The sequence below is a fragment of the Heterocephalus glaber genome, unplaced genomic scaffold (assembly GCF_053883595.1).
Source record: "Heterocephalus glaber isolate CG9 unplaced genomic scaffold, H.glaber_assembly_v1.0 deba00001481, whole genome shotgun sequence".
In the NCBI taxonomy this organism is placed as follows: domain Eukaryota; kingdom Metazoa; phylum Chordata; class Mammalia; order Rodentia; family Bathyergidae; genus Heterocephalus; species Heterocephalus glaber.
This window is the reverse complement of record NW_028258317.1, coordinates 60,585,301-60,597,987: the sequence shown is the minus strand read 5'-3', so window position 1 is coordinate 60,597,987 and position 12,687 is coordinate 60,585,301. Positions and strand designations below refer to the sequence as shown.

The following is a 12,687-nucleotide window of genomic DNA, read 5'->3' as shown; positions in this document are numbered from 1 at the left end:
GGATTTTTTTAGATGTTTCATTTCCCAGTGTCTTTAACAGGGAAGGTTTTCTTGTTATTCTAAAAGAATTTCCCCTTGGCCTATTTGACGTCTATATATTTCCTTAGAAACTCCATTTAATTCTGAGCAGCAGCTTTAGAGAACAGCAACTACAAACATATTGTTCTTGGATGAGGGACATTTGGGCAGGGCATCTGAGCCATTTCCGGCCTCCAGCCCTGCTGCCTCCCTTACAGCCAAACAGAAATGTTGGCCATTAGAGCCCAGGAGAAGAGTTGCAGTGACCTGCGTATTTCCCAGAAGACTCACAGAAGTGCTTCTGATCCCTGCTATCTTCAGACCATTGTAGGAAGGGTCCTCATCTGGCTTTCGAGAAAGTCACTGACGGAATCCATGAATCTGTGTAGGGAGTGTAATATGGGGGTAACTTCTTGGAGCAGTACAGACATTTCTCCTTTCTCTAAAAGGAGCCTCGGCTTCTCATTCTTTAATGTCACAGTTACCTGACTGACATTGACCGGATTGCCATGCCATCATTTGTGCCCACACAGCAAGATGTGCTTCGTGTCCGAGTGCCCACCACTGGAATCATTGAGTACCCGTTTAACCTGGAGGACATCATCTTTCGGTAAGCCTGTCTCCCAGACATTGTCCTCGGAGAATCTGTTTCCCAGGCCCAGAAGTTCCTGGATGGTGTGTTAAATGTGTTATTTCTAAGCAGGGGTTGCATCCCATAGGGCAGAATGGCTCTTTCTGTCTTGAAGAATGTAGATTGTGGTAGGTCACAATTCTAGAGTGGAGAAGGACTTACCCTTCTATTGCCCTTAGGGAAGGCATTTGTTTCTGCAAACTGGAATCATTCTTATCCATATAAGAATACATGTACTTAGCACCTGTCTTCACTCTTAAAATTACTGAGGATCCAAGAGAGCACTGACTCTATGGTATAATGACTTGTCCTTTTTCCTCAAAGAGTCATGTATTCTAATCTTTGTGTGATTTGTCTTTATTGAGCAGGATGGTGGATGTTGGTGGCCAGCGATCTGAACGACGGAAATGGATTCATTGCTTTGAGAGTGTCACCTCCATAATTTTCTTGGTTGCTCTGAGTGAATATGACCAGGTCCTGGCTGAGTGTGACAATGAGGTATGCTGAGTGGGTGAGGTATACATATGTAGCTTTGGAAGGCAGAGACCTATTTCTTTTCTTCTCAACGAGCCAACAAGGTGGACCCACCAGCTAAATGGTCTTATTCACAGTGTAATCTGTGGACTAGCAGGACAGGGATCATCAGTTGCTTGTCAGAAATGCAACCTATTGAGTCAGTCCAGACCTGCATTTAGTTCTCAGGCAATAAAAATATAGTCATGTGTTGCTTAATGAAAAGCATCATTACAGTTTGTGTCTAGATATCCCACCAAAGCCTCATGTGGTCATAGGCAGGGCTTTTTCAGAGGTGCCTGAATCTAGGGTGTGTAATTGATTCATGGTACAATGCTAGGGTTAAGGATAAAGGTGTGTGATTACTATATCAGTGCATTGATTGGTTTAGCACTGCCCTAATCCCAGTAGCCTGGATATAATATAAGGGACAGAAAGAGGCTTGTCTTGTCCCTTTCTTGCTTAGTTTGCTAGCTTCTGCCAACCATAAACTGCTCCTCCTCTGCAGTGCCTGTCTGCCAAGCCACCCGGCCTTGGAGCCAGTCAATTATGGACTGAAACCTCTACAAACTGTGAGCTAAATAAACCTTTCCCCCTTTAATTTTGGATACTGGGTATTTTGTCTCAGCAATGAGAGAAAAGTAACTAAAACAAGCATATACTCTGCGAAATACTTCAGTAGGTAATTTCATCATTGTGTTAACACTACAGAATGCACAGGTATAAACCCAGATAGCTCAGCCTACTATATACCTGGGCTGTATGATTATAGCCTGCTGCTTTTTGGCTACCAGCCTGCATAGTATGTTACTGTACTCAGTATTGTTGGCAATGGTATTTGTGTATCTAAACATACTAAATGTAGAAAAGGTACACTAAAAATACTGGGCAATAGGAATTTTTCAATTCCACTATAATCTTATGGGACTGCTGTTGTACATGTCTGCTCACCAAATGGTTGTTATATAGTGCAAGATTGTAAATGATTGTGAAACACTGGTCTGAACCTTAGTTCTAAACTTTGATGCACAATGGAATTTTCTGTGGAATGTAAAGGAAAACTTGTGCCTTGGTCCAACTCAAGATGCTGACTTTATCGGTGGTAGGTGTGGCCTGAGTGTTGGGATTTTTAAAAAAGCTCTCCAAGTGAATCTAATGTGCTGTGAGGGGTGGAAATTACTCAAAAGCAGAGGTTCTCACCCTTGGTGGAATGTTGGCATCCCCTGGGGAGCTTTTAAAAAAAAATACAGCATTGTGGGCCTCACACTAGAGAATTATAGTTACTGGGCTCAGTGGGGGTTTTCTTTTCCAAGTCCCCCAGAGATTCTAATGCACAGGCAAATTTGAGCAGCACTGTGTCTGAGAAACTTATTCCATAGGCCATGGCTTTCCCAAATTAGCCAAGTGGTGTAGACAGTGCTGTCAGGTACTTGCAACTCTTCCGTGGTTGCTGGAATTGTCTGCCCTTCACCTCCCCTAGGAGGGACTCACTCAGGGCAGCTGGGGCCGATCCAGCCCAGTCAGGCATTCAACATCCACCGCAGAGCTACCTGGCACCAGGTGGGTCCAGCTCCACTAGAAGATCTGCCCAGACATGAAGAGGACCAGCACAGTCATTTCTTTGTGAGGTTGGCAGTATCTTCTGTGGGATGCCAATGTCTCCTTCATTGTCTTTCCCCTTGAATTTGCACAAGAACCCTTGATCTTTTTGAAAAACATCTCATTTCCAGAGCATAAAAGTAAACCAATAAAGAACTCTTTCTAGGATGAGGCAATAACTATGAGCAAATCACATCTTGTACTCCTTGAGAGCAGACGTCTCTCAGGAGCACTGTTACATTAGCTAATTAGTGGAGGATTAACCCATTTACTAGTGTCATTGTGCAAAGAATAGAAATCTTGGCTGCTGCCCAGCTCTCCCAAGTGGGATTGTTAAAAAAAAAAAAAAAAAGGAATCCTGTTATCATTATAAAAAATTAGCTCCAAATTGTCTCAGGGATTACTTATGATATTTCTTAGGAAAGTCAAGTGCACAAGGGACCAGTAACTCAGCCTGATGCACTCAGAAATTAAACATTTTCTCCTTTCTTAAAAATCACAAGGTATTTGGAGAAACTTAAGTGGTTGTCATTCCAGACTTTCCTTTTCTGGTTGTATATATTTACTATACTGATTCCCTATTTTGTATAGGAAGTTTTTTTTTTTTTTTGCTTAAATTCTTTTATTGGTACATTTTAGGTATAATATACGTTTACATTTATCACTGGGTTCTTGTGCCTGTACATGATGTATCTTGGTTCTTATTTTTTCCTCATTACCTGTGTGCCCTTCACCCCCTCCACCCTTCCCTATTTACATAGCCTTTTTTCCATTTTTTTCTTTTGTCATAATTTTTCCTTTCTCTTCTTTCCTTTCCCCTGCCCCTCCCACTTCCCCTACCACTTTGGACCTTTTCTTACTATTTCAAATTATCAATTATTCCTTTTAATCATTTTAATCCTTATTTACTTTCAGTTTCTCACACTAGAGAAACTGTTCAGTATTTACACATGTGTGTCCTATTTATTTCACTTAAGAGTATGGCTTCAATATGCATACATTTAGCTATAAATGTCTCTAGTTTCTCATTCTTTATGGCTGAGTAGTACTCCATTTTATAAAAAAAACAAACACATCTTTATCCAGTTTCCAGTTGATGGGCACTTGGGCTGTTTTCAAGCTTTCACTATTACAGACTGTGCCACTATAAACATGGGTACACATATATCGCTGTTGTATGCTTCTTTTCTTTGGGGAAGATACTCAGCAGGGGAGTAGCTGGGTCAAATGGGACCTCTAGTCCTAGTTCTTTGAGGTATCTCCATACTGATTTCCACAGTGGTTGCACCAGTCTGCACTCCCACCAACAATGGAGAAGGGTTCCTTTCTCCCCACACCCCCACCAACATTTGTTATTGGTTAATTTCTTGATAGTAGCCATTCTTTGTGGGGTGAGGTGGAATCTCAGTGTTGTTTTCATCTGCATCTCTTGAATGACCAGTGATGTTGAACATTTTTTCATATATTTCTTTGCTGCTTTTACTTCTTTGTCTGAGAAACGTCTGTTCATTTCAGATGCCCATTTTTGAATTGGGTTAAATTTGGGGGCTCTGATTTTTTCCAGTTCTTTATATATTCTAGAGAGTAGCCCTTTGTCTGAGGTACAGCTGCTAAAAATTTTTTCCCACATTGTAGGTTGTCTCTTAGCTTTGTTGGTGGTTTCTCTTGCAGTGCAGAAGCTTTTTAATACGATGAGATCCCAGTTGTTGATTCTTTGTGCTAGTTCCCATGCTACTGAGGTTTTGTTCATAAAGTCTTGTCCTATGCCAATGTCTTCGAGAGTTCTACCTAACATCTTCCAGGAAGTTTAGTGTTTCTGTTTTAGTACTTAGATCTTTAATCCATTTCAATCTTGGTTTAGTGCATCGTGAGATATGGGTCTAATTTTAATCTTTGGCAAGTTAAAATCCAGTTTTTCCAACACTATTTATTAAAGAGGCTATCTTTCCTCCAATGAGGGTGGTTGGCTCCTTTGTCAAAGATGAGGTGGCTGAGTATGTCTGAAGTTGTTTCTGCATCTTCTAATCTATTCCACTGACTCTCAGGTCTCTTTCTTTGCCAGTACCATGCTGTTTTTATCACAGTAGCTTTGTAGTATAATTTCAAGTTGGGGATTGTGATACCCCCTTGCCATGTGTCTGTTGCCTAGAATTGCTTTTGCTATTCTAGGTCTCTTCTGGTTCCAAATGAACTTTTGGATTGTTTTCTCTAGTTATGTGAAGTATATTGTTGGAATTTCAATTGGCATTGCATTAAATCTATATAGTAGTCTTGGAAGTATGGCCATTTTCACTATATTGGTTCTTCCTACCCAGGAACAAGGGATGTCTTTCCATTTTCTGATATCCTCTTTGATCTCTTTTTTCAGAGAGCTATAGTTTTCAGTGTAGAAGTCTTTTGCTTCCTTTTTGAGGTTGATTCCTATGTATTTCATTTTTTTGGATGCTACTGTAAAAGGAATTGTTTCCCTAATTTCTCTCTCAGTGAGTCTGTTATTTGTGTACAAGAAGGCTATTATTTTTTGAGTGTTGATCTTGTATCCAGCTACTCTACTGAATCTGTCAATTAAGGCTAGAAGTCTTCTGGTGGAGTTTTTTGGGTCTTCTATGTAAAGTATCATATTGTCAGCAAATAGTAACAGTTTCACTTCTTCCTTTCCTATCTTTATTCCTTTTATTTCTTTCTCTTGTCTAATTGCTGTGGCTGTTTGCAGAACTATATTTAACTGGAATGGTGATAGTGGGCATCCTTGTCTTGTTCCTGATTTTAGCATGAAAGTTTTCAGTTTTTGACCATTTAGTATGATGTTGGCTGTTGGTTTTTCATAGATAACCTTAATCAGGTTGAGATAAAGACCTTCTATTCCAATTTTCTGTAGGGTTTTTATCATGAATGGGTGTTGGATTTTGTCAAATGCTTTTTCTGCATCTATTGAGACAATCATATGGTTTTTGTCCCTGGCTCTATTAATATAGTGTATTACATTTATTGATTTATGTATGTTGAACCATCCTTGCATCCCTGGGATAAATCTGAGTTGGTCAGGGTGTATGATCTTCTTGATGACCTCTGTATTGTTTGTTGAGGATTTTTGCATGTATGTTCATATAGGAGATTGGCCTATAGTTCTCTTTTTGGGTTGGGTCTTTCCCTGGTTTTGGAATCAAAGTAACACTTGGTTCCAGGAATGAATTTGGAAGTATTGTTTCCCTTTCAATTTCCTCGATGAGTTTAAAGAGTAATGGTGATAGTTTTTCTTTAAATGTCTTGTAGAATTTAGCAGTGAAGCCATCAGGACCTGGGCTTTTCTTTGTTGGTAAATTTTTAATTACATTTTTAATTTCACTCACTGTAACTGGGGTGTTTAGAATTTCTATATCTTCATTTAACTTTGGCAATTCAAATGTATCTACGAATCTGTCCATTCCTTCTGTGTTTTGCATTTTATTAGAGTACAGGTTCTCGAAGCAGGTAATGATCCTCTGGATTTCTGCCAAGTCTATTGTGACTTCACCTTTTTCGTTTTTAATTGCATGGACCTGAGCCTTTTCTTTCCTTTTTTTGATAAGGGTGGCTAAAGTTTTATTGATTTTATTTATTCTTTCAAAAAACCAACTCTGATTTGATTTTTTGTATCATTCTCTTAATCTCTATTGCATTGATTTCTGCTCTGATTTTTGTAATTTCCTCTCTTGTATGAGCTTTGGGTTTTTCTCTTCTTTTTCTAGGAGCTTGAGGTTCTGCATTAGGTTGAGTTCTCTCTGTTTTCCTAATATGGGCATTCACTGCTATGAATTTCCCTCCTAGAACTGCTTTCTTTGTGTCCCCTAGATTCCTGTATGTTGTACTGGCATTATCATTTACTTGTAGAAATTGTCTAATTTCTTCTTTAATTTCCTCTGTGGCCCATTGGTTGTTCAGGAGGGTGTTATTCAATTTCCATGTGTTTGTGGAGGTTTTGCAGTTTCTTATGTTATTGATCTCCAGTTTTATTGCACTATGGTCTGATAATACACAGGGGGTAACTTCAATTCTTTTACATTTACTTAGACAAGTCCTATGAGCTAGCATGTGGTCTGTTTTCGAGAATGACCTGTGTGGAGCTGACAAGAATGTGTATTCTGATTTTGTGGGGTGGAACACTCTGTAAACATCTATTAAGTCTATTTGTTCAATAGCTTGGTTCAGTTCTAGAATTTTGTTTTTCATTTTTTGTCTAGATGATCTGTCTATTTGTGATAGTGGGGTATTGAGGTCCCGCACTTCTACTGTATTAGTGCTTATTTGGTTTTTCATGTCCATTAATATTTGTTTTGTATAGTTGGCATTCGTATTTGGTGCTTATATATTTATGATTGTCATCTCTTCCTCTTGGATTGTTCCCTTTACAAGGATGTAGCGACCATCTTTGTCTCTCTTAATTAGTTTTGGTTTGAAATCTACTTTGTCTGCAAATAAGATTGCTACCCCTGCTTTTTTCTGGGTTCCTGTCATGTGGAGAACTGTTTTGCATTCTTTTACTTTCAGTCTATGAATTTCTTTTTGAGTTGTGTGTTTTTTGTTTTTTGTTTTGTACCGGGGATCAAACCCGGGACCTTGCACTTGCATGGCAGGCACCGGAACCACTGAGCTAAATCCCCAGCCAGTGTGTTTCTTGTATACAGTATATTGTTGGATTTTGCTTCTTAATCCATTCTGCCAGTCTATTTCTTTTGATTGGTGAATTGAGGCCATTAACATTGATGGTTATAATTGATAGATATTGACTCATCCTTGTCATGATGTTTTACTGTTGTTGGCTCTTTTCTTATTTTTTCCCTTTCCCTGTAGTTTACCTTGCCTGGTGGCTTCTCTCTGTTGGGCCTCATGGTGTTGTGACCTTCATTGTCTTTTTCTAGGATATTGTTTAGAATTGTCTGGAGTGCTGGTTTGGTGTTCATGAAATTTCTCAGGTGTTCTTTGTTGTAGAAGTATCTAATTTCCCCATCAATTTTGAAAGATAATTTTGTAGGATACAACAGTCTAGGTTGGAAGTTATTTTCTTTTAGGGCTTGAAATACTTCACTCCAGGCTCTCCTTGACTGACAGCTTGTGTTGAGAAGTCTGCTGTGATTCTGATGGGCTTTCCTTTCTAGGTATTTGTTTCTTTTCTCTAACTGCTTGCAGGATTTTATTCTTCTGTTGGGTTTTCTGGGATCTTGACTATTGTATGTCTAGGTGTAGATTTTTTTTGATCGTGGCTAGTTGGAGTTCTATATGCCTCACTTATCTGTATGTCCAATTCTCTACCTCTGTCATGGAAGTTTTCTACTATTACTTCTGTGAACAGTTTTTTTAATGTCAATTGTACTTTCCACTGTACAGGAATCTTTTATAAGGACATTTCTTTTGGAATTACTATCGACAAGATCCTAGTAAATTTTAGAGAAGTTTTAAAAAGACGTGAAGGTTCTCACTCTGCTAACACGTTTGGGATCTTACTCCCCCGGATACACTGCAGGAGAGAGAGAGTCCTGATAGTTCAGAGCTGTGGGAGTAAAGTTAGGGCAAGTTCCTCTGGAGCACAGTTGTGTTGAGCTTGGATGTTTGGTTTGACAACGTCCTTCCCTAAAGGTTAGTTCTTGTTTCTTTTCCCCTAGAAATACTTACAAGAGTGCTATCTAGAACAGTTACTGTCATCAGTAGGATTTGTATGTGCATTCTCTGCTCTCCATAAATTAGGAACACTTAATATTTTCTTATCTAATTATACTGTCTAATATTTGGAACTTATGGTCTTTGTACATAATCTTTGCCAGATCCCACCATTACACAAGTTTAGGGCAGTTCTTTACATTTTCTGAATGATAGCATGCACATATATCCAACAGGGACAATTTCCTTTTCCACTTGTGCAGCTTAATACAATGTTACTTCCCTGTGTGGCCACAGTCTGGCATTCCTAAGGGTGGTGGCCCTCCTGGAGGAGCCTCCCTCCCTCCCATGTCACATGACTCCTGAGGCATGGTCTGCAAACGCCACCCAGTTAAGTGGCCATCTCAGGTTTGAAGCTGGCACTTCCCCACAGGGTAATCCCAATAGTTATACAGCACAGCACACTTCTACCAAATGTGGCCTTCCTGTTCCAAGTTGCACAAAAGCCTTTCTCATTGCATCCTAGTTTTGGGGTACAGTTTCAGACACTCCAGGAAAGGAGATCCAGAAAACAGAAATTACTGGGGGTAGGATGGAGGGGCAATAAGCCTGTGCTCTGTGGGCCCTCTTGCTCACTAGCTTCAGCAAAGGCAGTGACCCAGACTGCAGCAGCAGTGCAGAAAGGACTGACGGATGCACTAGCCATGTGGCATGTTGTTTCCGAAGTGTGGCCTTTAGTTTCCCTAATTCCTTTGTTTCTCTCTTAGAATCGCATGGAAGAGAGCAAAGCCCTGTTTAAAACCATCATCACCTACCCCTGGTTTCTGAACTCATCTGTGATTTTGTTCTTAAATAAGAAGGATCTTTTGGAAGAAAAAATCATGTACTCTCATCTAATTAGCTATTTTCCAGAATACAAAGGTAAGTGTTCATCTTGGGGACAGTGCTTCTGTTACTTCACTGACCACCTAGATAAGTCCCAAGTCCTCAGCAGCCTGCACAGCTCTCCCTGATATGTCAAAACAGCCTCTCACCATTCCCCACCTTTGAGAGCTCATATTCAGACTCCGCGCAGCTCCCTCCCAGCCTGGAATACACCTGCTCATTCCTTTTTGCTGACTCCTTGTGGCTCTCCAGGACACAACTCAGGCCTCCTCTCTCCTGGGAAGGCTTTCTGGGCCTTCTGTGCTGGAAGGGCCTACAGGAGCGCACCATCACCGCTGCTGCCTCACTCGCTCCCTTGGCCATCATCCCACTGTGCAGTACTGTGTGTTAGCTTGCAAGTTCAGCTCTCATCCTGGTCAACTTCTTGGGGGCAGAGGCTGTGCCCAACTTTGCACTCCCAGGGCCAGTCAGAGCACCTGGTGCTTCCTGGGGTTCAACAGTGCAATCCTCTTTCCAGACACGGTGGATTAGGCAAGAGAGTTTCTTGCCCTACTGCTAATTATTCCTAGTATAAGGGGTATCAGATATTACTGACTTTGATATTGATGTTCAGAGGGTATTTCAGCACTACTTTCATCAACCACACTGTCGATCCTTCAAACTTTAGAACCAACTTCATTCTCACACTCTTCCTCTTCCCTCTCCCAGCCCACAAGTCTGTCTGTACAAGGATTCTCTTAATGATTGTTCGAATCAGAATTAAATTGCACCATTTTTAAACATTCTTAAAATACAATTTTTAGATAGCAGTGGGCATGTAAAATACTACTTTTTGGATTCACAATGAAATACACTAAAAATAACACTGAAAGTAAATTATTTCCTAGAAATAAAGATAGATCAAAGAAGGATTTCCAGATAGGAATGAGAGTATATCTTAAATGGTTCTTGGGAGGACATGGTTGTAAGTCTGTTTTTTATTCTAACTGCATTTGTGACTAGGACCAAAGCAGGATGTCAAAGCTGCCAGAGACTTTATCTTGAAACTTTATCAAGACCAGAATCCTGACAAAGAGAAAGTCATCTATTCCCACTTTACGTGTGCTACAGATACGGAGAATATCCGTTTTGTGTTTGCTGCTGTCAAAGACACAATTCTACAGCTAAATCTAAGGGAATTCAACTTAGTTTAAAAGCTGCTGCCCTCTCCTCCCCATAACAGAAGACATGATGATCAAGCTGCTTGTTTCATTTGCAAGTGCTTCAGACTTACCCGACCAAGGACCTGTGCCAGGCACCATGGACATCATGCAGACCACTAGGACAGAGAGGGGTAATGGAACTTGGAAGATGTTAGTTTACAAAACCTTTTAAGTCTTAATTCCCAAGTTGGTTTTATAGTTTTTTTCTTGTCTCTTGGCTGTAAGATTGTGTTTTTAAAATTTGATATTTCACAGAATTTTCAATTCTACCATGATTTATGTTTAAAAAGTTAAGCGATAGCCATTGAAAATCACTTAATAGAGGGGTCTGCTAATTTATTGATGCCTTCAGACCTCTAGGATTCATTTTTAAAAGATGTTAATGGAGTCGACACATTAAATCTTGTTAATTTAGATACATTCCTAATTTCTAATATTTTTCTCTCTTCCTGCTGAAGTATGGCTCCTTTAACATGCCACTGTTTTTTTTTTAATAGTTGGCTCATTTTATATGTCAATTTCCTAGGCCGAATTATTGAATATACTGGGCTCAGTACATTTAGTTTTGCCACAATTTGGCTACTGTGAAGCCAAAGTTGACATATGGTAAATGTGCTTTAGATAGCATTTATGGTATACTGGTGAAAACATGTGTCCTAATGCATGTGGCTATGTCTTATAAACTTACAAAATGGCTAAAAGTGAAAAATTGTTTAGCAAATGTTATGTAACCACTGCCAAAGATCTGATGGTCACCACAGATATGCTATGTTTGAACTATGTATGCTATACCTTTCTCAGAAGACTAAGAATTTTACCATTCTGCTACCAGCACTGATTATGTTGTTTCTTAGAGCACAGGGTTGATGGTTCTTCTCTAAAAGAGAAAAGTGCTGTAGACTTAATAGTAATCCAGAAACTTTCCAAAGTCTTCTTTTGAAATAAGTCTGTATTCATCATATTATGTTGGAGTTCCCTTAGCAACTGGCTAAAGCAGGTGTTTCCGATTGTTATGTGAAGGTGCACACACAAGCACAACATGTAGGGATTTAAGGTATGCCATATCTATCCTAGACCGGGGGCCCCTAATCCCTGGACTACAGACTGGTACTGGTACATGGCATGTTAGGAATGGGCTGCACAGGAGGTGAGCAGTGAGAGAAGCTCCATCTGTATTCACAGTTCCTCTCACCACTCCATCACCACCTGACTGACTCTGCCTCCTGTCATCATTACAGCCTCACAGGAGCCTGAACCACACTGTGAACTGCGCATGGGAGGGATCTAGGTTGCGTGATCTTTATGAGAATCGAAAGTAATAGAAATAAAATGCACAATAAAGGTAATACACTTGAATCATCCCAAAACCATTCCCATTCCCTGCCTGTGGAAAAATTGTCTTCCATGAAACCAGTCCCTGGCAGCAAAAAAGTCAGGGACTGCTGGTCTAGACAGTCTCCAAATTAAAAATGGCTTGACTGCATGACTGTGCAAAAGTGATACACATTCAGCTGAAATCATACCTTGAATTTGGATCTTTTCTCAGGCTAACAATAGTGTCTGTCTGACACTGTCCAATGATGATGGGGTGCAGCTGAAACCAACATCTTCTGGTCAGTCATGTGCTCTTCATGGGAAATAATCCTTATTCCACAGTGCACTGTGTTGCTAAGATTCTACAGGTTAGGTGCATATATTTTCAATTTACCATGAGTTTATGAGGTTGAGAAGCATCTATACAAAATGTATCCTGACTACATTCATTATACAACAGTATTCTTCCAGCTGTCTTAAACCTTCCTTTCAGCCAGTAATTGGACTGTCAAGTTCTCATTCTTTTGGAACAGTTCTTAGTGTAAAGCCATTAAAGAAGAGTATCAATGCCAGAAAAGATTTAAATTCTTCTACAATAATATTAAATCTTAAAAATAAATCCTTATTCTAGATGAAGAACTTGACAAACTGATGTTAAAGTTTATTTGAAGCAGTGAAGGTCCAGGAATAGACAGTTCAGCAAAAAAGAACAGAGAGAAGGGGCAGTAGCCCTTCAAGATATTTAAGAATATCATCAGATAGACAACACCGATTTTTCTCCCTGCCACACATACTAGGCTAAAGATTATGAACTGGGGCTCTCTGACCAATTAACATGAAAAGGTTTCAACAGAACCAGCAATCGAAGAAATTAAACAATTGGGATTATGT

General features: G+C 39.8%; 1 protein-coding gene across 4 annotated transcripts in view; it reads left to right on the top strand.

The window, feature by feature from the left end:
- Gna14 (G protein subunit alpha 14) overlaps positions 1–10,660 on the top strand; it is a 199,796-nt gene extending 189,136 nt beyond the window's left edge. For 2 of the 4 annotated variants that reach the window (XM_004862534.4, XM_087183518.1), the window contains exons 4-7: positions 500–628; positions 1,018–1,147; positions 9,163–9,316; positions 10,283–10,658. In XM_004862534.4, the coding sequence (XP_004862591.1) occupies positions 500–628; positions 1,018–1,147; positions 9,163–9,316; positions 10,283–10,473 (604 nt within the window). In that variant the 3' untranslated portion in view covers positions 10,474–10,658. Of the gene's footprint in view, positions 1–499; positions 629–1,017; positions 1,148–1,670; positions 1,913–9,162; positions 9,317–10,282 lie in introns of those variants that run through there. The other 2 variants (XM_087183516.1, XM_087183517.1) reach the window with 2 other exon arrangements.
- The last annotated feature ends 2,027 nt before the right edge of the window (positions 10,661–12,687 follow it).